The sequence below is a fragment of the Heloderma suspectum genome, chromosome 4 (genome assembly GCF_057233095.1).
Source record: "Heloderma suspectum isolate Gila_16-S chromosome 4, 16-S_ref, whole genome shotgun sequence".
Lineage (NCBI taxonomy): Eukaryota > Metazoa > Chordata > Lepidosauria > Squamata > Helodermatidae > Heloderma > Heloderma suspectum.
Window position 1 is genome coordinate 10,147,816 of NC_139461.1, and position 25,408 is coordinate 10,173,223.

The following is a 25,408-nucleotide window of genomic DNA, read 5'->3' on the forward strand; positions in this document are numbered from 1 at the left end:
ACTAAAGCATGAACATGCATTTTTTCCTAAGTCCTCATTTTCCTAGTGAGCGCGTTTTGCAAACACAATCACAAGCTCGGGAATATGCAAGCATGGCCCAAAAAATGTGCTCGCGTTTGGGGGCAAGTTTTGATGTTTAAACAAAAGTCCCGTACGTCCCTACTTTGTGACCTATCAGGTAAGTGGGAGCAGGTGGACTACAGCAATACAGCAGAATGTATGGGAACAGGGGCTGATGTATGCAGACAGTGGCTTCCACTAGATAATCTGAGCCTTTACTTTTATTATTTTTATTTGTATGTATGTATGTATGTATTGATTGATTATTACCATTATATCCTGCCTGTTTTCCTCTTACAAGGAACCCAAGGGGTTTGCTTGGGCCTGCTCCTGTCCATTTTCTTCTCACAATAACCCTGTGAGGTAGGTTAGGTCACCCAGTGAGCTTCATGGCTGAGTGGGGACTAGAACCTCTATTTCCCAAGTCCAAGTCCAAAACTCTAACCACTAAACCTCACTGGTTCTTATTCCTGCAACCTGTGCCAATTTCACATCCACAACTTTGCTAATGCCCATTAGAACCTATCTCTGGTATGCTACCAGTTTCTCTAAGGACATGTAGACAAACATGCTTGTACATGTGGACACACAGTCGGACACACATCTGGGCAGCGTTGTTTTTTGCTTCAATGCTGTTGAGCCTTCACTGTCTAATGTTTTCTCTCCTGCTAATTCCTCTTTTGGGGTAATCTGCCTTAGAAATTTGAGTTCTGTGGCTCTAAAGCCTGTTTTATTCCTCTATCTCAGCAAAGTCCTAGGACCCCTTTTGCTGACCTTGCTGATGATGAGAAGATCTTCAATGGCGGAGATAGTGTGTGGATGGAGCAAAATCAGGAACATGCCCTGCTCTCTGAAATCACAGAGGAGGACCTGGAGGCCATCCGTCAGCGGGAAGAAGCCATCCAACAGATTGAGGTCAGTAACAGCCCTTGCAGGAAAGCAGAAGCCTCTAAGCACTAATTGTCTCAGCCCTGATATTATGAGGAGGAGGTGTGCATTTGCACCAGATGAATCCCGAACTCACAGCTAGAGTGGACTGCTCTGGAAAGTTTTGAGATCTGTCTGGAGTGAAACAAGGGTCCTCTGAAACAAAGCCAGTTCCTCCAAAATTTTTGGGAGCAATTTGGAGGCCAGTGAACATTCAAACTCTGTATCTATAAACCATGGGCAGTATCCAACTTGTCATTTAATTTGTGCAAATGATATTGTGCTAGTGGAAACTTGGTTCCAAGCTACGTGCAAGAGGAGAATCCATCTAAAGTTACTTTTGCGCAAGCATCGTTGCACAGCCAGTTGTGCATAACTCTTGTGAAACCCACTGTACAATCCAGTGTGCAATCTGTTGTGCAAGGGCTTGCACAACCCCTTCTGCAGTTGGTTATACAACTGCTTGCACAACCCATTGCACAAATGTAATGGGCAACTGCTTGCTAATGGAAAGGTTCAGTGGAGCTCCACTTGCACTATTTGACTTTGTGGAAACACATCATTGGATACTGTCCATTGATACATTTATCCCCAGTCTTATATAAAGAAAATGCCAGGGTAGAGAGAAGGGCAGAGGTACAGTTTTGTGACTGACAGCTCTAGCTAACAACTAGGGAATAACTTCACCAGAGCTCTCCTTCTTACATCCAGTCACGGTGCTTTTGGGAGGGATGTAGAAAGAAATTCTCAGGAGTTGCTCCTGCATTTTCACTGCAGTTTGTGGCTGTGTGTCTGCAGCATTGGAGGCTTTGGGGTGCTCAGGGCTTCCAGGGATGGCTGCATTTGAAAGGCAGCACTGACTGGGAGCTGCCTGGACCCACTGCTGCCTGTTCAGCGGGTGGCTGCTGCTGACCCCCGCTTGCCAACCACCAAGACCCCACAACTTGAGTTGGGCTCCCCCAGCACTTCTCCCTGGTACAGCAGAGGGCAGGGCACCTCCTTCCTGCCGAAGGCCATGCCTGCCAGCAACAGAAAATAGGGGCTGGCCAACTTCAGCCAGCCAGCCAGCCGGCATAGCTGGGGAGGGATGAGAGGAGAACTGGCCTTGTGACCTCTCCTGTTGCTTAACGTAAAGCCTAGAGATGAGCTCGGCTTCTTGCTCTGAAATATACTAAGAAGGGCACACCCACACACTCTTCGTGAAAGAATATAGGGGGATCTTTCCTGGATGGGTAGAGGCCTATTATAAACTGCCCCAGAGACAGCGATGGAGGAACCCTCACTGTCATGCTGTGACAAGTTTTCAAGATACTTTGAAGCTAAGCTTATCCCTCATGACTTAGATAAAGGCACATCCCAGATGACTGACGGTCCGGATTGCGGCAGTTCCATTAGTGGAGTTATCTAGAGCACTGTGTGGTCCAATACTATTGGTTACGTTTCAGTCCTTGAGGTCTGAGGTTGGGCGCGGTGCTTGGACAGGTTTGGCTGACCACCTGCTTACTCAACCCTTGTCGGTCGTGGTTCATCGCATCTAATAGGGAGGGGATGTCAGCCTGGGTCCAGGAGGTTATACGTTCTCCTCGGGAGATTGAGTAGTCCTACCCTTTTGAAAAGAGGTGGCGTCAAGGATAACGGCCTGCTTTCCGCCATAAGATCGGGTCAGGCTGTCACGTCAGAGGTAACCACCTGGAATTGTCTGTAATCTAGAGGCTCCTCGTCCCTTTGCCCAAGGCCAGGCACAGTCCCTGCTGATTGGGAAGTGCCAACAGCTGGAGTTGGTGGGGAGTTCCAGCCTCTCGGAGTCCAGGGCGGTCCAGCCAGGCACTGAACCAGTGACTGGCTGAAGCAAAATCTGCCCTGGGTTGCCAGGGCTGGGCTTTAAAAGTGGGCTGAGGTCAAGACACGGGGTCTCCCTTCATCCTGGTGGTCCTGGACCTGCAGACAGCTGGTTGCTATCCAGGGACATCCATGCTTAGGTATGTAAGGATAGGCCAGGTAGATTTATTACTTTGGCTTGGGTGTGCGTTCATGGAGCTCTCTGTATATAGTTAAGTGATTTAGCTTTGTACCCTCTGTGTAACTTGCTACTTCCATTCTTCCCTTTCCCTCTACCCCTTTATATTGATCTTAATAAACCTTTGTCTAACCTCTAGTTGGTGAGTGTGATCTCTCTGCATAACCCCAGTGCTAATTTCAGTGCCTCTTGGCTTAAGAGGGTGGCTACTGGGTATTTGGGGGGACTGAAAGGCGGGGTTTGGCCAGTTCTGTTTTTGGGAAGGGGGTCCCAGGATTGGGTCCTGAGTGGTCTTCCCTTGCAGGGAGGTTGGGGCCGGCTGAGGCAGGATCCTTTTCCTTGACAGGTGGTAATTCAGCTGCTTTTCGAAAACCAAACAAAACTGGATCTGAAGACATGAATAGGCTGCTTAAGAGCATCCCTTCCTGGGCAAAGTGTTCTAATGGGTATTTGCTAGACTGCACCATTCACTCTTGGATGAAACTGGTTTACTAGATCCATTTCAATGGCATTTTATGTCAGTTTTTGGAACAGAAAGCCCCTTGGTCACCCTGGGATGACCTATGCTAGGAGAGGGAGAGTATGGCCTTGTTGATTCTCTTGGACATCGCAATGGCTTTTGATATTGCCCATGGTATCCTTCTGGACCGATTGCCTCGCTTGCGAATTGGAGGTACTGTATTGTAGTGGTTCCAGTCTTGTTTGGATGGCTGATTGTAGGAGGTGGTACTGGGCGATTATTGTTCTGCCTCTTGGCAGTTACACTATGGAATTCCACGGGACCCTATTTTATCCCCCATGCTGTTCAGTGCCCAGTTGTGAAATGCTTACCCCAGAGAGGCTTTCCTGGCATTTACACAGTGATTCTTTGAGCACCAGGGGAAGATGTCTTTATTTCCCCAGGTGTTTTAAGATCATTTTAAGATCCTCAGTGTTTTAGCTTTGCTGTGTTCATTCATGCTGCTTTTACCTAGTTTGTAATGTGGTTGGTTTTATTTTGCTTGACTTTAGGGGCTTTCTTGATCCTTTTTATGATTTTTGACTTTTATTTTTAACTGCTGAGAGTACATTGTTAATTGATCACTTGGAGGTATAGGGATGATGTAATTACAGAAATAACATCCAGTGACAAGCTGGATCTCTTGCTCTGGAAGAAAGAATGAGGACACCCTCTCTCTGCCTGAAATAATAAAGGGCTGTGCGCTCTGAGGTCTTACAAACAAGTAGGATTGCAGCAAGCACTACTCTAGCACTGTGTGTGTGCACACGTGGAAGTAACAGGGTCACACAACCAAGAAAACACCAGATAGCCCATAAAAGGGGGGAAGGGATTCCCCTTTTAAAGCACCCCGAACTTTAAATCCTCCTCTTGCAGCATATAATACGCACAAGCTCCAAGCTGCAAATCCCCAAATGTGTTCAATAAAATCTCATCCATCAACGCCAGTGAGGATGAAGCACTTACATTTTCTAGCCTTCCACAGTCCCCTAGATGGTGATGCCCTCTTCCCCTGCCCCCCTCACCAATCATTTGATTGTTTCCTAAGTGTTGTGCACATCCTCCCTATTCTAAAAAGTTGAAATCCCTCTCCTAAGGCAGAAAGAGCATTAAGCTACAATATTGGGGGGGGGGGATTTTGGCCCCGGCCCTTTTTTCCCTTTAGCCTCACCCCCTCTGCCCCCATCTGCTGCTGGAATGTGACCCTCAAGAACTTTTCCAAAACTGAATTTGACTCTCAGGCTTAAAGAGGTCCCCCACCCCTGACTTGCAGCATAACCTCTAATAGTGAGCTGTAGCCTGTCCCACTCTAATGTTTTACAAATAGCATCATAGGCTGGAAAGTCCATCACAGGACTTTCTGCTCCAAATAGAGCAAAAATGTCTGTCTTCACCTTGCACCTCTTTTCTGTCTTCTCCTCGCACCACTCTTTCTCTCCTTCTTCTGAATCATGCCTTGTACCTGAGACATACTCTAACTATTTCTTCCTCCCTTCTCATGCTCCAGTGTTGCAGGTAGCCAGGAAATGCACAGGAAAATAAAATGGCTTTGCATCTCCCTTTCCATGCAGAGTTTAAACTAAGAATGAACTCGGTGGTAGGACTGCACAATAAATCACAAGATTGGATTAAGAAATACAGTCCTGGGTCTCTCTAATTGGATTACGCTAATTGTTTTGAGGTGGATTGGGGAATATTATTAGCGCAGCAAGAAATGTGATGCTATCAACGCTGCTAGAAGAACATAAACATTCAAAGAACTGCCTGTTGCCAGCCAGTTTTCAGCAGGGAAGAGACACCAGGTGGAAACAGAGATGAGGACTAGGCATGATTCAATGTAAATAAGAGCCTGAATTTAGTAGATGGGGATTATATGGGGCAATAGTTCTCTAATGAAGCTAAGTTTATGGTGGTGCTTATCTCCAGTGCTTAGAACTGCATGGATTGTGTAGAAGTGTACTTGCAGGGAACAGTGGATTCCTCAGTCCTTTGCAGGTTCACATGGGTGACCCAATGGGACTATTGCCCAAGTGTAAATGAATAAATCAGCCAAAGCTGATTGAGAGTGGTGAACTATGGAATGGGATGTCTCATTGACAGAGCATACACAGAAGGTCTCAAATTCAGCCCCAGTAAGCACAGCTGGGAAAGATCTTGGACGATGTTGCCTTTCAAAGTAGATAGTACTAGGTTAGGGAAGAGTGAATCTGTCAGTTCCACTTTCTCCCACATTTTTTTTTTTTAAACGAGTTCTTTCACTCCCGACTATGAACTTTGGAATTTCGGTACATTCTTCACATTTTTTTTACCCATCTGCACTGGCCAGATTCAAGAGGTACACCTATTCCCAGCATGGAGAAGACCAAGATGTACCTGCCTTCCATGTAACTGTTAAAGAGGAAGGACCTCTCAGGAAAAAAAGTGTGTGGGGTGGAGGGAGGGGAGGACAACCCTAATTCACTGCTAATGTGGTTAAATACACAGGGATTCAAACCCAGACTTCAGAGCTAAGTATTCAAAGCCCTGGGCCTGGAGGGATGAATAAGAACATAAGATGAGCCCTGTGTCAGGGTGGAAACTGAGCCCATAAAACCCCAGAGCAGTTCTGATTCTGAGGAGGAACAGCAATCCATGGGAGAGGAGTGTACTCATCCCTCACAGGCACAGCAGCTGGCAGAGATTCCTCCGCCAGCATTCCTGGGATAGATAGTGACCCTGGCAGTGAGAGAGTGCTGGAGGGGGGCTTGCTGGACACTCGACACCGATGCAGGGAGAGACGAGCGATGGAGGGCGCAGAAAGGAGGCGTAGCGCCCATTTGGCGCACAAGCAACGGTCATGTCCCAAGGACCTAAGGGAAAGAGGGAGGATCTCTCCCTAGCCCATAAGTTCAGGGTCTTCCCGTGATTCTCCTTCAAATGGGAACCAACTAGGGGTGAACGAAAGTCACTTACGTGGTCTCGCAGCTTGCTTCGCGGTGGGGGGGAGGCGCTTCGCTGCTCCCCCCAAAGTTCAGGCCGGGGGGGAGGCTTCCCTCCTCGCCCGGCCGAAATTCAGGCCGGGGGGGAGGCTTCCCGCCTCGCCCGGCCAAGATTCAGGCCGGGGAGGAGGCGCCTCGCCTCGCCCGGCCGCGAAATAAAAAGTTAAAAAAAAAATCTTTACGTAAAAAAAAAATCTTTACATAGACTACAGCGAAAATAAGGGCAACGCAAATAGCGAATGGCGGCTCCCTATGGGCCCGCCATTAGCTGTACGCGGGTTTTTTTTTTAAGTCACCCGTGATAGGCTACGTGACAATTTACGTAGCCTATCACGGCTGACTTTGCCAATCTAGCCGTGATAGGCTACGTTAATTGTCACGTAGCCTATCACGGGGGCGTTTTTTTTTTTTTTACTTTTATTGGAATGGCAGCGGCGGCAGCCGGTCGAAAGACCAGCTGCTGCCCCTGCCCCTGTAGAAGACCTGCCGAACCGCCGCCGGGACCCGCCGCCGGGAGGGACATTCGTGAAAGGTAAGTCCCATCCCGGGGGGGGTGCAGGGGGGTGCAGAGAATTTCTCCCCGAAACTACTTCGGGGGGCCGAATACGTTGGCACACGGCCTCCCGAAGTTTCGGGGAGAAATTCTCCCCCATCTCTAGGACCAACTGCCTAACCCGGAGCATAGGCTTCTCTGCTGTTCATTGCTTAGTCGCTGGTGATGAGCATCTGAAAGAGTCATTAAGTTGTAAAAGTTTTAAAGCCTTGAAAAGAATCCTTTGGTCTGTGTCTTGAGTTGGCTATTGGAGTAGACTGAAAGAGGCCACTAGGGCGCTCCTGACACCCTGCTGGATCAGAGCAAAGGTCTGTCTAATCCCTCATTCTGTTCACACAGTGGCCAAGCAGCTCCCTGTGAGAAACCCACAAGCAGGACATGAGTGCAACAGCACCCTCCCATGCACGTTCCCCAGCAACTGATGCACATAGGCTCACTGCCTCTGGTCCTGGAGGTAGCATATAGCCATCTGGACTGGTAGCCACTGATAATCTTATCCTACTTGCGGAGTCCTTTCCTCTAATTCCAGACATACATGGGGGTTGGTTGTGGATACACAATGGTAAGGTAAAGAAACTCTGCACATGAGAGCCTTCTCCTCCATGAATCTGTCATTTTGGTTTCTCCACCTTCCATTAAAAAAAAAATAATAATCTCACGTTCTTTTTGTCCAAAATATGGAGAACTTTACGAATTTCAGTACATTTTTATCAAAACCAGCCTAGAGTAAAATGCTCACCCATTCCTATACAGGACTAGATGGGATGGAAATATAAAACGGACTGCCGTGTTCATATGAGCTGTTGGTCTTTTATCACCTCTGAACACCAGGCAGAGCAAATTGCAAGACAATGCCTGACTTGCCATTTTGGGTCGCAGTTCCATAGTGGACTATTTTGCTTTGTGTATGATCCATCCATAGTGATGCACCTTTAAGGCTCACTGATTTCAGTGGGAAAGATTTTAGTCAGGTAACTTAACTCTCCCATTAAAATCAAAGGGATGTTAAATGCTTACTTTTGAATGGATGATGGCTATTCCAAAAGGGATACTTCAAGATGGGACTCTGCATTTCTGATGGATTTCTGCATGATCCCAGCCCTTCTTGTTCTCCAGCAAAGTAAAGAAGGCATGGATTATTCAGTTACACAAGCTTCTCTTTATTTCTGGTCAGAGCATAAGATGCCCATGTTGATGTTTCTAAAGGATATTATGGGCATGCATTATGCAGATATCCTTTTGTGGCCTTTTGGAAACAGCTTCTCCTGATCACTAGTTTGTTCAGTTACATTAATGCTGCCCCCTGTGAAATCTAATCCCAACTCTGAAATCCAATCCCTTCCTCTCCTGGTGACTGGATAATGCTCCTGACACTTCTGATCATTAAATTGTATGATATCTCAGCACAGTTTCTTTAATATCTCAAAAGCTATCTATCCATGTATCCATGTAGAGATTTTGATAAAATGAAAGGAGTTTTTGGCAATATGAAACAAAATTCATTCATTGATTAGGTGGTAAATAATTAATCGACTTTAAAAATCTCCAAATGATTTGCACTATGCCGTGCACTGCTTCGTTACAAAGCCCGAATAATGAGGCAAAGCAGGCAGATTCGGAACAGCCTACTCATGGTATGAAGCAGATCAGAGCAGAACTGATGCGCCCCGAGGTGAAGTGCCTCCCCCATGAAGCTCCTCCTCCTTGTATATTTGGAGCTCTGCTTAATGCCTGAGCAGGCCAGACAGGCTGTCTCCAAAATGTATCACCTTCTGAAAGCCCACTAAGAGGGGCAAGAGGAGGAGGAGGAGGAGGAGGAGGGAGAGGGAAGGCGAGCAGACATGGGAGCTGGGGGGAGGCGGGAAGATGAGCACAGGAGGAGGAGGGAGTGTGCTTTGGCGAATAGGATCTCTCGGCCAGAACCAACACCAGCAGTCTCCAATCAGAGAGGGTGGTGGAGGAGGGGGTATAGATTTCAGCAAAAGGCTGTGTTGGGTTATTGTGCTAGCTGTGTCTTTGGGAGCGGGCTGGCGTATGGTTAGATGATCTGGTGTGTGTGTGTGCATGTCAGGCTTGGATCAGAGCCCATAGAGCCCCAAAGCAGTTCTGATTCTGAGGAAGAGATAGAAACCGTGGGAGAGGAACCTGCGCGCTGTTCAGAGGTGCTGCCAGAGGGAGAGCCCCTCCCTGCTCTCATTCCTGAGAGTGGTAGCGACCCTGGAAGGCAGGGGGAGGGACAACTGGAGCTTCGGGATGTGAGGCACCGGTGCAGGGACAAGCGGGAGATGGAGGGCGCCGGAGGAGGTGCTCAGCCCGCTTGGCGTGACATCAACAGCTGCACCCTGATGCTCCACAGGAAAGAGGTGGACTTTCGCCTCCTAGCCCTTAAGTTCAGAGGCTTCTCGCCTTTTCCCTCCAAATGGAGACCAACTGATTTCCCTAAGGCTAGAAACTTCTGGTAGGCAGCTTTCTTAAGTTTCCCTCATTAGGCTCAGGCAATTAGCATTTGTAAGCGTCACTGGGTTGAATGGAAATAAAGCCTTGGAAAAGCCCTATCGTCTGCGTGTTGATTCTGGCTACTTGAGGATTTCAGAAGGCAGCAAGGGAGCTCCTGCCAGTGCACGTGCATTCCTTGCAGTTCCTCCTATTTCTTCATTCTCGACCGCCATTAGGCTTTCCTCAATATTTAAAAGGAAACAAACAGCTAGGTTGGAGTGGGATCGTTCCCCCCTCTCCTTGTGTGTGCTGCCCCTTTGGGACTGTGTCTTTGCACCCGTTGCAGCCGCCTTCTCCTATTTCTTTCTACCTGCGACTTGTTTGTTCTGTGTATTATTCATAGTCATCTCTCCTATCAATATTTTTTTCAAACAAACATAGTTTTTCTTTGCTAGTTGCTGCTACGCTCCCCCCTCCCCACCATTCCACTGTTCATGTCGCTTGTGGAGGCTGTGTTTGTTTTTTAAGGTTGACCCTCACTTCTGCTTACTCCATTCTGTGTCCTTGTCATTTTTGTCTTCCAGCTCTGTCTCTTCTAGATTTTTTTAAAAACAGTCTTATTTCAATGTTAAAAAACAAACACTGACCTCTGGGCATGTTCCTTCCCGCCCCCTTTTGAAGTCGTATTCAACCATTTCGTGTGTTGTTGTTTTTTTCTCGCTTTCTAAATTTTTAAAGAAAGGCATATTATAGCAGCCTACATGTTTAGTGTTTGGATTCCCCCGCCCCCTGGTGCTGAAGTGAACCCTCTGTTTCTTTTCTGTGTTGATCCTCCCAAAACAGAAATTAAAGAAGCGTTTTTTATTTTTACTGTGTGCTTGCTCTTGGCTCTTATCACCTCTGCCATCCTCTTGTATTTCTTGAACTTAACCTGCCTTCTATAAATAACATGAAATATTAAACAATAAATTAGAGACATTTGTCATTTGCTTAGGTAGTTCTGCTTTTCTTTTGCTCTTGTATGTCTTTGTCCATGTGTGTGTGTGCTAGGTTGTTGTTCCACCAAGGCTACATGTCCCAATTTCAAGACGGTGTCGAAAAAGCACTAGGCACATAGTGTTTATATTAATTACCTTCTTATTCCCATAACACTCCACTGTGTGGCAAAGCAATCCAACGCAATATGTGGCATCTTCGGGGTGTTGGCTGGGGCAGAGGTGGGCGAGGTGCTGCTGTCACTAGCAGCACCATTAGGCCAGCTGTCTGTCCCCTAGTCCAGATAGTGTGCCCTGGTGCAGTAGGGCGGCAGAGCGCGGAGGCCAGTTGCCATGCTCAGCGGTCCCTGTTCGAGGAGACTGGTGTGGGCAAGTGCAGTAGTCGCACTCTTGCCCAAGGTGGAGCAGCATCTCCTTCTGCAGGGGAAGAGGGGAGCCCCCTGATGGACTAAGAGGGGCATAATGTTTACCCCTCTTGAAGGAGGTGTCTGATGTCCTCATCATGGTGGAGGGCGAGGAGGAGGAAATCCTCCAGGGTATGCTGGAGGAGAAGGAGCAGATAGAGGCCCCAGCACCTGACCCCTCTTCCATTGTTCTCCCCGCTCGTGTGGTGCCCCCCCCGAGAGTCAAGGCAGGCAGTCTGTGTCTCCTCCTCCCTGAAACATCAGGGCAGCATGTGTGGGACCACTCTGAGTTGGGAGCGGATCCCAGCACTGCCATGCGCCGCCACTGCAAGGCGTCTCTGAGTAGGGGAAACAGCCAGGGCACTACAGCACCAGCAGCCTGCTCCTGCACGTAAGGAGGCAGCACCAATCGGACTTGCTCAGGGAAGAGGCCCCCACGTCCCAGCAGGACAGCAGCAGGGCTGGTAGTGCCTCTGGAACTCATGCAAGCTCTATGTCTCTCACCCCCAAGAGACTTAGGCAGGCCAACAGGGAGGAGTTGGGGTGGGGGAAGTATGGGTCCACCAGGTGGAGGTTTCCAGCATTCAAAAATCAGTGGCCCTTAGGGATGGCGGAGAATTTCTCCATGAATCTCTGGGAGGCCGAATGCCAACGCATTCGGCCCCCCGAAATTGGTGGTGAAATTCTCCGCTGGCCCTCCGCCCCCCCCCCCCCCGGGATGGGACTTACCTCGTGCGAATGTCCCTCTCGGCGGCGGGTCCCGGCGGCGTTTCGGCAGGGGCAGCGGCAGTGGTCGGTCTTCTGACCGGCTGCCGCCGCCGCCATTGCAAAATAAAAAAGGAAAGTAAAAAACAAACACACACCCGTGATAGGCTACGTAACGATTTACGTAGCCTATCACGGCTAGATTTCCAAAGTCAGCCATGATAGGCAACGTAAATTGTCACGTAGCCCATCACGGGTGACTTTGAAAAAAAAAAAAAAAGTGCGTACGCAAATGGGGCGCTGCCCCATTTGCATTCCTTAGTTTGGCATGTCTAGTCTACGTAAAGTTTTACGTAGACTATGGCGAAAATAAGGGCAACGCAAATAGCATATGCACTTTTTTTTCCCCAAAGTCACCCGTGATAGGCTACGTGATGATTTACGTAGCCTATCACGGCTGACTGTGGAAATCTAACCGTGATAGGCTACGTTAATCGTTACGTAGCCTATCATGGGTGTGTGTGTTGTTGTTTTTACTTTACTTTTTTTTTTACGCGGCCGGGTAGACGGGGCGCTCCTCCCCAGCCTGAATTTCGCCGGCGAGGGATGGGGTGCCTCCCCCCCGGCCTGAATTTCAGCCAGGCGAGGCGGGGAGCCTCCCCCTCCTCGCCTGAACTTCGGGGGGAGAACCGAAGCGCCTCCCCCCCACCGCGAAGCAAGCTGCGGGACCAGGTAAGGGACTTTCGTCCATCCCTAAACTCTAGGGATGTTTGCATCCCTTGGCAAAATTCTATTACCTTTTGTCCTGCTTCATTTTGTACACCAAGGCTATGCCTGCCTGTTATCCCGGTGATTTCTTGACTTCCTACTTTAGCATTCCAATCCCCTATGATGAAGAGGACATCTTTTTTTGGTGTTAGTTCTAGAAGGTGTTGTAGATCTTCATAGAACCGATCAACCTCAGCTTCTTCGGCCTCAGTGGCTGGGGCATAGACGTGAATTACCGTGATGTTGAATGGTTTGCCTCTGAGTCAAAATGGAGGGGGTCCGAATCAGTCCAAGGTGGATAGGGGTCGCTAAGGAGTATCTGAAGTAGGGATGTCAGAGAATTCCGCCACGGATCTCAGGGAGGCCGAATGCCAGCGCATTCGGCTCCCCGAAATCGGTGGCGGAATGGTCTGCCCCCCCACCCCCCCGGGACGAGACTTACCTGGGGCGGATCTTCCTGGCGGCGGCAGCTCTGGCGGTGGTTTGGCGGCGGCGGCAGCTGCGGCGGCCAGTCTTCTCACCGGCCGCCGCCATTTCCAGTTAAAAAAAAAAAAACGTGATAGGCTACGTAAAGATTTACGTAGCCTATCACGGCTATGTTTTGCGTTCCTTATTTTGGCACATCTTAGTCTACGTCAAGATTTACGTAGACTAAGTCAGCAAAAATAAGGGGAATGCAAATAGAGTAGCGTCCGCTACGCTATTTGCGTTCCCCTTATTTTTGCCGTCTTAGTCTACGTAAATCTTGACGTAGACTAAGACGTGCCAAAATAAGGAACGCAAATGGCGGTGGCCATGGCCGCCGCCATTTGTGTACGCACATTGTTTTTGTTTTTTAAGTCAGCCGTGATAGGCCACATAAACATTTACGTAGCCTATCACGGCTGACTGCAGGGACGCAAACGGCAGCGGCTACGGCCGCTGCCATTTGCGTCCCTGCTAGCCAGTGGCTGGATGTCTGGCTGCTGGCGGAGCTGGCCAGCGGCTCCGCAGAATCCCTGCGAAGCACAGCTGACTGGCCAGGATTCCGGGGGGGGGGAGGAACGGAGCGCTTCCCCCCCCGTCCAGGATTCCGGGGGGAGGGATGGAGTGCCTCCCCCCCCACCATCAACATAATCCATGAAAATTGAGTGCCTTTCGTACATCCCTAATGTGAAGCAATATCAGAAGAGGAGCAGGGAGTCTGTGCACAGCCCCAGTTGACACCCCAGTAAGGACATTTCCATGTTGTTATAGATATGCTGATGTGCACTGAGACAATTATAGTTATGAGCAGAGGGGGGGAAATAACATCAACACATGGATAATGTTATGTTACAATTGGCTGAGAGATAATTAAAGCCAACAACCCTATGTATTGCAAACAAGTACATCAAACACATGTCATCTAAATGTTTATGTCCCCAAATCCAAATGTTGTGAAATGTTGGAGCTCATCCTAAATCTATTCACTCGGTATCTTCAAGGACGTGAGGGGGGAGGGGGAGCAGAGGACAGAAAAAACAGAACAGACACAGAGGAGATGCCAGAAAGAGCATAACAGAAGACAGCAATCTATTAAACAGATGATGAAATGATATACTGCAAACAATGCAGAGACTGTTATGTAGACCCGGAAAATGAATTAAGCAAAGGGGGAATGGCATCCTCTAATACAGGTAAATATTCAGCCATAGGGGTCCTTCAGGTACATAGCCTTGAGGGGTGACATTCATGCACGAATGGGCTGTACATTAGAGATCATGAAAGAACTTCAGTATCACCTCAGGCACAATGCTTTAACAGAAAGGTCCATCAGGCCAGTGGGTATACGAGAAATATACATGTGGTTCCCAGGTATTCTCCCCACCAAGCACTGACCAGACCCAGACCTCCTTAGCTTCAGCACAGTGTCAGCCTCATGTGCCTTCAGACCATCCCTGCATCTAATTCTGTTTACATAAAGACAGAGAAGAAACAGATGCTGGAGATATACTTGGCCTGATCAAACAAGTCTCTTCATATATTCGTATGAACTAGGATCATTATACTTTCTCTACCAAAGAAAGTTCTGAAGATAATCTACTACCTACCTGTAGTTCAGTGGAATGTCCAAGCATTCTGTTAATTTATCATTTCTTTTAAATACATGGTTTTAGTTGTTGGTCCAGCAGTTTTAACATCTTTCCTGGTCAGTGAGTAGCTTAACCTCAATGGCTATGATCTGTGAAATGGAATATGCTTGAACTGACTGTGGGTTTCTCATCCCTTAGTGCTCGGTGGTGCATGGTGAAGGCCCCAGTTAAAGTGATACATAAAAAGAAACTCTGGAACATTCAGCTTTTTTTTTTAAAACAGCACAACAAAGGACTGTCTCCATTCTCCTTGGTATTAGAAACCTGGAAGTGGCAAATAGAAGGAGAAAAGTGTGAGAGAGAAATCCTGTAGGGGAAAAGATATGATTCCATCTGTTCCTCGCACATGAAATTTTATCAGAATAATAAGCAGCTGTGGTTGGAGTTTCTGTATGTGCAATATTTAGCATGGAACCAGTGGAGAGCTTAAGACCTCACTGTAACATGATAGTGTAGGGAAATCTATTTGAGGTCATTTTGACTGGTTTCTAATAATCACCAGATATAATAGTCCTCTTCCCCCGAGATCTGTAAAATTGGATTCGTATGGTCTAATCTAAACCCTATTTGAAAGTCAAGGAGAGGTGTGTGTGTTTTTCTTCTTCTTCCCGTTAATGTGGACTGTGCATCTGAGTTTGTAACCTGCATTTGAGTTCAGCAAAGCTCTTGACTGCTCGCATAAGTGTTTTCATTAATAAGGATTGGCTTCAGCAGATGCTTGGATTTGGCATGCTTTTGTAAAGCTCAGCTGACTCAAGGTTATAGCAAAGAGGGGACTTTCATACTAGGGATGTCAGAGAATTCCGCCACGGATCTCGGTGAGGCCGAATGCCAGTGCATTCGGTCCCCCGAACTCCGTGGCGGAACGGCCTGCTACCCCCCCCACCCCCCCGCGGATCGCCCCCGGGACGAGACTTACCTGGGGCAGATCTTCCGGATCTGCCGCTGCCGCCATTTCCAGTCTTCTAAAAAAAAAGACGTGATAGGCTACGTAAAGATTTATGTAGCCTATCATGGCTAGGTTTAAAAAAAAAAAGCAACGTGATAGGCTACGTAAATCTTTACATAGCCTATCATGGCTGGGTGGGTTTAAAAAAAAACAACCCGCGTACGCAAATGGCGGTGGCTATGGCCGCTGCCATTTGCGTTCCTTATTTTTGCCCATCTGAGTCTACGTAACTATTTACGTAGACTATGACAGCGAAAATAAAGGGGAATGCAAATAGCGTAGCGGGCGCTATTTGCATCCCTTTTTGATTCATCGTTTTAGCCTACGTAAATATTTACGTAGGCTAAAACGGTGAATCAAAAAGGGACGCAAATAGCACCCGCTACGCTATTTGCATTCCCCTTTATTTTCGCCGTCATAGGCTACGTAAATATTTACGTAGATTCAGACGGGCAAAAATAAGGAACGCAATGGCAGCAGCCGTAACCTCCACCATTTGCGTACGCAGTTTTGTTTTTGTTTTTTTCCAGAGCCCTCTGCGGCCAGAAATCCGGCTGCGGACGGCTCTGGCCTGGCTAGGCCTGGCCGGCTGCTCCACGGAGCTGCCGCGGAGCACAGCCGGCTGTGGAGGATTCCGGGGGGGAGGAACGGATCGCCACCCCCCCGGTGAGGATTCCGGGGGGAGGGACGGAACGCCTCCCCCCCCCCATCAACATAATCCATGAAAGGTAAGTCACTTTCGTACATCCGTATTTCATACTCTTCAAACCTGGATGGAGCGGGGGAGGACTTTCTTCTCCCTAGCCTCTGGGATGGTAGTTAGGCACATTGATGAAAGTGAGAAGGAACGGATTCAGAAACGTTTAATCCATACTCATCACTAAGGTTCATAGAATCATAGAATCATAGAATAGTAGGGTTGGAAGGGGCCTACAAGGCCATCGAGTCCAACCCCCTGCTCAATGCAGGAATCCAAGTCAGAGCATCCCTGACAAATGGCTGTCCAGCCTCGTCTTAAAGGCCTCCAGTGTGGGAGAGCCCACCACCTCCCCAGGTAATTGGTTCCATTGCCGTATTGCTCTGACACTCAGGAAGTTTTTCCTGATGTTCAGCCGGAATCTGGCTTCCTGTAACTTGAGCCCATTATTCCGTGTCCTGCACTCTGGGATGATTAAGAAGAGATCCTGGCCTTCTTCTCTGTGACATCCTTTCAAGTACTTGAAGAGCGCTATCATATCTCCCCTCAGTCTTCTCTTCTCAAGGCTAAACATGCCCAGTTCTTTCAGTCTCTCTTCATAGGGCTTTGTTTCCAGTCCCCTGATCATCTTTGTTGCCCTCCTTTGAACCCTCTCCAGCTTGTCTGCATCCTTCTTAAAGTGTGGTGCCCAGAACTGGACACAGTACTCCAGATGAGGCCTAACCAGTGCTGAGTAGAGGGGAACTAGTACTTCCCGGGATTTGGAAGCGATGCTTCTATTAATGCAGCCCAAAATAGCATTTGCCTTTTTTGCAGCCACATCACATTGTTGGCTCATATTCAGCTTGTGATCGACGACAATTCCAAGATCCTTCTCGCTTGTAGTGTGGTTGAGCCACGTATCCCCCATCTTGTAACTGTGCATTTGGTTTCTTTTTCCTAGGTGCAGAACTTGGCATTTGTCCCTATTAAATGCCATTCTGTTGTTTTCTGCCCAGCACTCCAGTCTATCCAGATCACTTTGAATTTTGTTTCTGTCTTCCAAAGTATTAGCTATCTGTCCCAATTTTGTGTCATCTGCAAATTTGATCAGCATTCCCTGCACCTCCTCCTCCAAGTCATTAATAAAAATGTTGAAGAGCACTGGGCCCAGGACTGAGCCCTGCGGTACCCCGCTCGTTACCTCTCCCCAGCTTGAGAAGGTCCCATTGATAAGCACTCTTTGAGTCCGATTCTGTAGCCAACTGTGGATCCACCGGATCGTTGTTTCATCTAGCCCACTTCGAGCAAGTTTGCTCATCAGGATATCATGGGGCACTTTGTCGAAAGCTTTGCTGAAGTCGAGGTATATGATGTCTACAGCATTCCCACGGTCTACAAGGGAGGTGACTTGATCAAAAAATGAGATCAGATTTGTCTGGCAGGACTTGTTTTTGACAAATCCATGTTGGCTTCGAGTAATCACGGCATTGTTGTCAAGGTGCTTCCAGATGGATTGCTTTATGATCTGCTCCAGAATTTTCCCAGGGATTGATGTCAGACTGACTGGTCTGTAGTTCCCAGGTTCCTCCTTTTTACCCTTTTTGAAGATAGGGACAACGTTAGCCCTCCTCCAGTCATCTGGCACTTCCCCGGTCCTCCATGATTTCTCAAAGAGAATAGACAGCGGTTCAAATAGTAGAATTTAAGCACTTTCATCATTCGGGATAAATCATGACAGAAGATGTTTGAGAAGGGCCATGTCGTGATAGGTTCTACTTCTCTTGGCCATATTGTTGGAATAGTGATGGCAGGGGATCACAACAAATAATGGCACAAACAAAGGTTAATTTGCCCTAAGAATATTAGAGCAGTTAATAGGCAGAACAACAAGGGTCACACAGGGTACAGAGCTAATTAACAGCTCTAGATGCAACAGATACCCTTGGGTGCACACAGGGGTAACAAGGGTGGTGGGGGACATTGTCTAGCAGTCAGGTGGAGCCAAATAGGTTTCCTTTTTAACCTGAGTTTCTTGTGTATACAATTCTAGAATGTTTGGTAGTAGTAGTAATGTTTTCATTCTGTTAGAAGCCTGGCCTATGCCCACTGCCATTTTATACTTCTACCAGTTCCGCCAGGGGAGGGAACTATCTGTATAGATGTTTTATGACCCACTAAAATTTGCCCCGGTGCCGCGGTGGCTTAGTGGTTAAGACGCTGAACTGGAGACCAGAAGGTCGGCAGGACAGCAGTTTGAGACCCGAGTGCCGCGTGACGGAGTGAGCTCCCGTCTTCAGTCCCAGCTCCTGCCAACCTAGCAGTTCGAAAGCAAGAAATTGCAAGTAGATAAATAGGTACCGCTTCGGCAGGAAAGGCAACAGCGTTCATTGCACCTCGGCGTTCAGTCATGCCGGCCACATGACCACGGAAGCATCTTCGGACAGCGCTGGCTCTTCGGCTTAGAAATGGAGATGAGCACCACACCCTAGAGTCAGACACGACTGGTTGGGGACACTGTTACCTTTTTTAAAAATTTGCCAAGCCCTTCAGTTTCTGGATTCAGTCTGATTTATTCAGCCTGAATAATATTCAACATTATTATTATTATTATTATTATTATTATTATTATTAATTTCTATACCCCCCCATATCCAAAGCTCTCTGGGCGGTTTACAAAAGTTAAAACGTTAAAATACAATATACAAAGTTATAAAACCATTTACATAAAAGCATACGGTCAGTATATATAAACATATATATAATATATAATTATATTATATATAATAATAATATATAATATATAATAATATAAAATAGGCCCTCATATATAAACAACATATAACTAAAAACAAATTTGAACTAAAAACTTTAAAAAAACAACACACAACTTAAGAACAGTATACAAAAATGCATGTCATGTCTGTTGATCTGAAGCCTGTAAACATTGGTCTGTACCAATGTATCTCTTGAGATCCGCTGTCACATCCGTCTGCCTGCCTGTGTGTATTGGCACATAGTCTCTTACAACGATTAATGCACAAACAGATCTTATGGCAGAATGGACATTCAATCATAGAGAACTGCTGATAACACTGAAGTTGCTAAGATGCCAAGAAGTACTTTAGATCTGCATATTTCACTGTATTATTATTATTATTATTATTATTATTATTATTATTAATTTTCCCAGGTGGTACATCTGTCTTGCAAGCTAATACTGGAGTCTAGAGTCACTCCTCCTCTATGGCCAGTACAAATCTTGGTGTTGTTGCTGCTTTGTGTTGTTATCATTGTTTAAATTGTAAGCATATGTATCTTACACCTAAATAATTAAAGAGATACTGTCTTCTTGAGTCCATCATCGCCTAAGGGGAAGGGTGTTTGGAGCTGCTAATTTTCCCTTTCTAGTTGTGCTAATAGAGAGGGTATTCCGACGGTTCTTTCGATGGTTTGCTTTCAGTTGCTAATTAACAATGTGATGCTAATCAATGTATCATAAGCCTGTGAGGATATTTTATTACCCTGTTCTAGAAGCCACAGGACTCCTGGTTTCTAACCCCGCCCTCCTTTATTTTGCCCTTGGAGTTTCTCTTGAGTTCTAAAGGAAGTTGCTTGGCCTAGCTGTCTCCTTAGCCCTGGCCCCTGACTGATTGAGGATGTGGAGAAGTCGGCATCAGGTGACCTCTCTCCTCCCCCTTGCCCTGCCTTCTCATGTGCATGGTTTTCCTATGGGAAATCATCCGTGTCTCCTTTCACACAATATCTGGTGTTTATTAGGATTTCACTGAATATATGTCTGTGTTGATTTCTCAAACCAAGTGTTCCAAGTTGATTCAACCCATCCCATTGACAAAAATTTCTAAAAAAGTTCTTTAAAATCTATCATCCCCCTAGGGTGGCCACTTACCCACCCCCCAATGAGGAAATGCATCACCGAAGAAGAACAAAACAAAACACTTTTTTTTTTTTTTGCCAAAATGTGTCTATGCTAATGTAAGAACATAAAAACTTAAGAAGAGCCCTGCTGGATCAGACCAAGGGTCCATCTAGTCCAGCATTCTGTTCACACAGTGGCCAGCCAGCTGTCGACCAGGGACGCACAAGCAGGGCATGAGTGCAACAGCACCCTCCTGCCCATGTTCCCCAGCAACTGGTGTACATAAGCTCACTGCCTCTGGTACTGGAGGTAGCACATAGCCATCAGGACTAGTAGCCATTCATAGCCTTATCCTCCAGGAATTTTCCTGTTTTAAAGCCATCCAAATTGGTCGCCATCGCTACATCTTGTGGTAGCGAATTCTGTAGTTTAGCTATGCACTATGTGAAGAAGTACTTTCTTTGATCTGTCCTGAATCTCCCACCAGTCAGCGTCATAAGATGACCCTGGGTTCTAGGATTTTGAGAGAGAGAGAGAGAAATGTCCCCCTATCCACATTTTCCACACCATGCATAATTTTGTACACCTCTACGGTGACTGTAGCCATGAAATTAAAAGACGCTTGCTCCTTGGGAGGAAAGCTATGGCAAACCTAGACAGCATAGTAAGACGCAGAGACATCACCTTGCCGACAAAGGTCCGTCTAATCAAAGCTATGGTTTTCCCAGTAGTAACGTATGGCTGTGAGAGCTGGACTATAAGGAAGGCTGAGTGCTGAAGAATTGATGCTTTCAAACTGTGGTGCTGGAGAAGACTCTTACGTGTGCCCTGGACTGCAAGGAGTTCCAATCAGTCCATCCTAAAGGAAATCAACCCTGAGTGCTCATTGGAAGGACAGATACTGAAGCTGAAGCTCAAATATTTTGGCCACCTAATGCGAAGAGAAAACTCTCTGGAAAAGACCCTGATGCTGGGAAAGACTGAAGGCAAAAGGAGAAGGGGACGGCAGAGGATGAGATGGCTAGATAGCATCACCGATGCAATGAATATGAACTTGAGCATGCTCCGGGAGAGAGCGCAGGACAGGAAGACCTGGCGTGCTATGGTCCATGGGGTCACGAAGAGTCGGACACGACTGAATGACTGAACAACAACAACAACAAAATCATGTCTCCGCTTACCCTCCTTTTTTCCAAGCTAAACAATCCCAGCTGTCGTAACCTTCTGTCATAGGGGAGATGCTCCAGCCCCTTGATCATTTTAGTTGCCCTTTTCTGAACTTTTTCCAGCTCTACAATCTCTTTTTTTTAGGTGTGGTGAAAAGAACTATACACAATATTCCAGGTGTGGTCACGCCATAGATTTGTATAGGGGCAGTATAATATTGGGAGTTCTACTCTCAATTCCTTTTCTAATTATGCCTAACATGGAATTTGCCCCTTTCACAGCAGCTGCACACTGGGTTGACATCTTCATTGAGCTGTCCACCACAACCCCAAGATCTCTTTCTTGGTCAGTCACCACTAGCTTAGATCCCATCAGGTTGTATGCGAACTTGGGATTTTTTGCCCCAATGTGCATCACATTCCACTTGCTTACATTGAACTGCGACATATTGATGCAAATTTAGAAATAATTACTGTCATTTAGGGTGCAATCCTGTGCATGTTTAGATGGGGGGGGGAGGCTTGCACCTCCCAGCATGGCTGGCCAGGGAATGCTGGGAGTTGTAGCACTTTTTTTTCTGTCTAAACGTGCACAGTGTTCTGCCACATCATTGGAGAGGGGATATGTGTGTGTATGCAACCCTCAAACCCACAACACCTTCTGGTGTTGAGGCGAAAGTTCTGAAGGGGGCTTCTGCTCGCATTGATTTGAGCACGAGTAGACACTCCCACACAGTTGGGAACCCCGATAAAGTGGTGTTTCTGATTGTGCAAAGGCTTCTACTTGTGTTCAGGCAACTCAGGCGACCCGGGGGCCTGCTGAGTATGCACTCCTGAGCAACGTCAAGGCTGACCAGGACCCCGCAAGCAGGACACGAGTGCAACAACACCCTCCCACCCTGCCCTGCGTTCTTATAGTTCTTTATCTTTGAACCAGGCTTGTACTGGACAGCCCGCCAAACAGAGGACAGTTCGCTCTGTGGAATAGGATATGTAGCCACTCTGCTCAGCACCACTGCTTTTATTTTTTAATGAAGCTCCATTTTCATTCCTTTTTTGACAGCCACGGTTGCCCTGTCTACCAAATGAAGATCCCCTCGTTCAGAGGTGTTGAACCTCAGGCCCGCGGGCCTAGTCCAGCCCCAGTCTGGCTCTCCGGAGTTCCCCAGTTGGCCCCACCTTTCTCCCGGCCCTGCCCCCTTTCCCCCAACCATCAATCCTTGCATGGCTTCCTTTGTGCGATTTTCCACCCCATCCTGAAAGGAAACAGTAAGAGCTCCAGGCTGAAAAGTGCTGGCATCTTTTGCCTTTGGCCACAACCACTGCTGGAATGCAGCCCCTGGGAGCATCTCCGAAATTGAATTCGGCCCTGGGGCTGAAAGAGGCTCGACATCTCTGCCCTAGAAGTAGTCCTACGTTAAGGAGAAATCCCCCCCCCCAATTTGCCAGTTATTCACAGGTGGTGAATTAGGGGGCATTTTCGGTGGCGAGTGAGATTGCCATAAAGTTCAGGGGATTCGTTTGTGATTAAGATCATAGAAAGCTGCAGTATACAGAGTCAGAACACTGGTTCATCTAGCACAGCCATTTCCCCAACCTAGTGCCTTCCAGATGTTTTGGACTACAACTCCCAGCATCCCTGGCTATTGGCTGTGCTGCCTGGGGCTGATGGGAGTTGAAGTCCAAAACATCCGGAGGGCCACCAGGTTGGGAAAAAGCTGCTCTACACTGACTAGCTGCAACTCTCCAAGGTTTGGGGCAGGGGTATTTCCCAGCCCTACCTGGAGTTGCCAGCAATTGAACCTGGGATCTTCTATATGCGACGTATGCGCTGTGCCAGTGAGCTGTGACCCTTTCCAGCTTTTGTTTTGGGGCATTCTGTGGGGAAATGGTGGGCCCCACTGGCGGTTGCCATTTGTTTCTCCAAGAACGCCCTGGAACAATGCTACATCTGTGGCTTTCTATGAAAAATGATGGCTGCCAGGCAGTAGCTGCTGTGAAAAGCTCTGTTACGGACACCATCATAAATGATAGTGAAAAAATATTTCAAAGGGGTGGGGAGGCAAACAGAAAAGAAAAGAAAAGAAAAGAAGAACAATTTCCAGCGATGTTAAGTGAACTTGCAAAACATACATACAATTCTCTGATCCCAAAATGTCCCCCTATTTCATTTAGGAATGGGTGAACATGCAGTTTGTTGAGGTTCTCTGAATTCTTCCTCGAAGCTTGTTTCACCTTGTCTTTCTTCCCGCACATGAGAGTGTTGTTGTTGTTGTTGTTGTTTGATTCAAATCAGGAAAAATGCATATATATTTTTAATCAGAAAAAAATGTGCATTTTTTTCGCAACTGTAAAAATACACATTTTTTAAAAATGCACATTTTCCCCCAACCAAAAATGTGCATTTCCCCTCATAGGCTAAAGTATGAAAATGCACATTTGGGGAGGATTTGCACAAATGTGCATTTCTGGAAGAGTCCTTTTGCCCAAGTGTGCACTTTCGAATGCAAGTTCAGGAAATTGTGGAAAATTCCTGAGAATTGTGTTCCTGCTCACCTTTGCATTTGGGACTGCGAACAGGAACAAAATTCTCATACATCCTTAAATTCACTCTCCCTAAATGTTACCCATCCCCAACTTTGAGCCATAATGTCTCAAGCCCTAGCACTCCTCATCCATGCATACCTTTAGATTTCAACATTATACCCCACCCCACTTTATATGTGAATGGGGCAGGCATTTGAACAAACACAGCTGCCTCTGTCACAGTAGAGTTCGATTCAAATGCACTCCTAAATCGCTCTAATTCTGCCCAGTATTTCTCTGTTCCCAGCTGACAGTGTGAGGGATATTTAGAATTGAGGTGCTTTCTAGACAATACATGCCAAATTCCCTTTTTTGATGGCTGTAATATAAAAACCTGTAAGCTGTTTGTGGCAGTGAACCAAGTGCTAATCTCCCCCACTCCCGCTATTTTTGGCTCCCTTATTTGCATTTCTGGGCAGACCCTAAACTGCTGATCAAAGAATAATGTAATGGCAGCCTTCTCCAAGTCTCCTCTGAACTTGGGAAACAGATAGTGCTTCATATTATTTCCTGATCCAAGGCACAGCCTCCCTGCAAGGGTAGCTTACTGTGCTCTGAAGCCCAAACCATGATATCATGACTTTACTGAGGGAAGTAAGGGGAGACATGATAGAGGACTACAAAATTAGGCATGGTGTGGAGAATGTGGATAGGGAGACCTTGTTTCTCCCTCTCTCAAAATACTAGAACCCAAAGGAGTCATCCTATGAAGCCGATTGGTGAGAGATTCAGGACAGGTAAAAGGAAGGACTTCTTCACACAGCGCATAGTTAAGCTATGGAACTCACTACCAAAGGAAGTAGTGATGGCCAATAATTTGGATGGCTTTAAAAGGGGTTGGACAAATCCCTGGAGGAGATGGCTATCAATGGCTACTAGTCCTGATGGCTGTGGGCTGCGTCCAGTACCAGGGGAAGTGAGCCTACATATACCAGTTGCTGGGGAACTTGGGTGGGAGGGTGCTGCTGCATTCATGTCCTGCTCGTAGTTTCCTGGTCAACAGCTGGCTGGCCACTGTGTGAACAGAGTGCTGGATAGGGATGTACGAAAGTCACTTACCTTTTCGCAGCTTGGCTTCGCGGTGGGGGGGAGGCGCTTCGCTTCTCCCCCCGAAGTTCAGTCGATTTTCCAATTTAACTTTGGAAATCTAGCCGTGATAGGCTACGTAAATCGTTACGTAGCCTATCACAGGTGTTTTTGGGTTTTTTTACTTTAGGTTTTTTTTTTTTTGCAATGGCGGCGGTGGCAGCCGGTCGGGAGACCGGCCGCCGCCCCCGCCCGTGACGAAACGCCGCCGAACTGCTGCTGGGACCCGCCGCCGAGAGGGACATTCGCCGAAAGTAAGTCCCGTCCTGGGGGGGGCGGGGGGCCGGCGGAGAATTTCCCAACCAACTTCGGGGGGCCGAATGCGTCGGCGCTCGGCCTCCCGAAAATTTGGGGAGAAATTCTCCGCCATCCCTAGTGCTGGACTACATGGACCCTTGGTCTGATCCAGCAGGGCTCTTCTTACGTTCTTATGAGACGAAAGAGCAGGCTGAATCGCCGAGGACACATGGCAGATTGCTGTATCAAGGCAAGAGATAACTTCTTGCCCTCAGAAGGATCTTGGGAGGAGAAGATGATGGGCAGGGGGAGAAACGCTGGCACAACAAGGGAGCCAAGGTGTACAGGTAGGGGCATGTTGCTTCAAGCAGG

The 25,408-nt window shown here is 47.4% G+C and overlaps 1 protein-coding gene across 34 annotated transcripts in view; it reads left to right on the plus strand.

Moving 5' to 3' along the window:
• Positions 1 to 25,408, plus strand: part of TSNARE1 (t-SNARE domain containing 1) — a 579,510-nt gene that overhangs the window by 304,440 nt on the left and 249,662 nt on the right. For all 34 annotated transcript variants that reach the window (XM_084848631.1, XM_084848635.1, XM_084848636.1 and 31 more), the window contains one exon: positions 808 to 975. In XM_084848631.1, the coding sequence (XP_084704757.1) occupies positions 808 to 975 (168 nt within the window). The remainder of the gene's footprint in view (positions 1 to 807; positions 976 to 25,408) is intronic.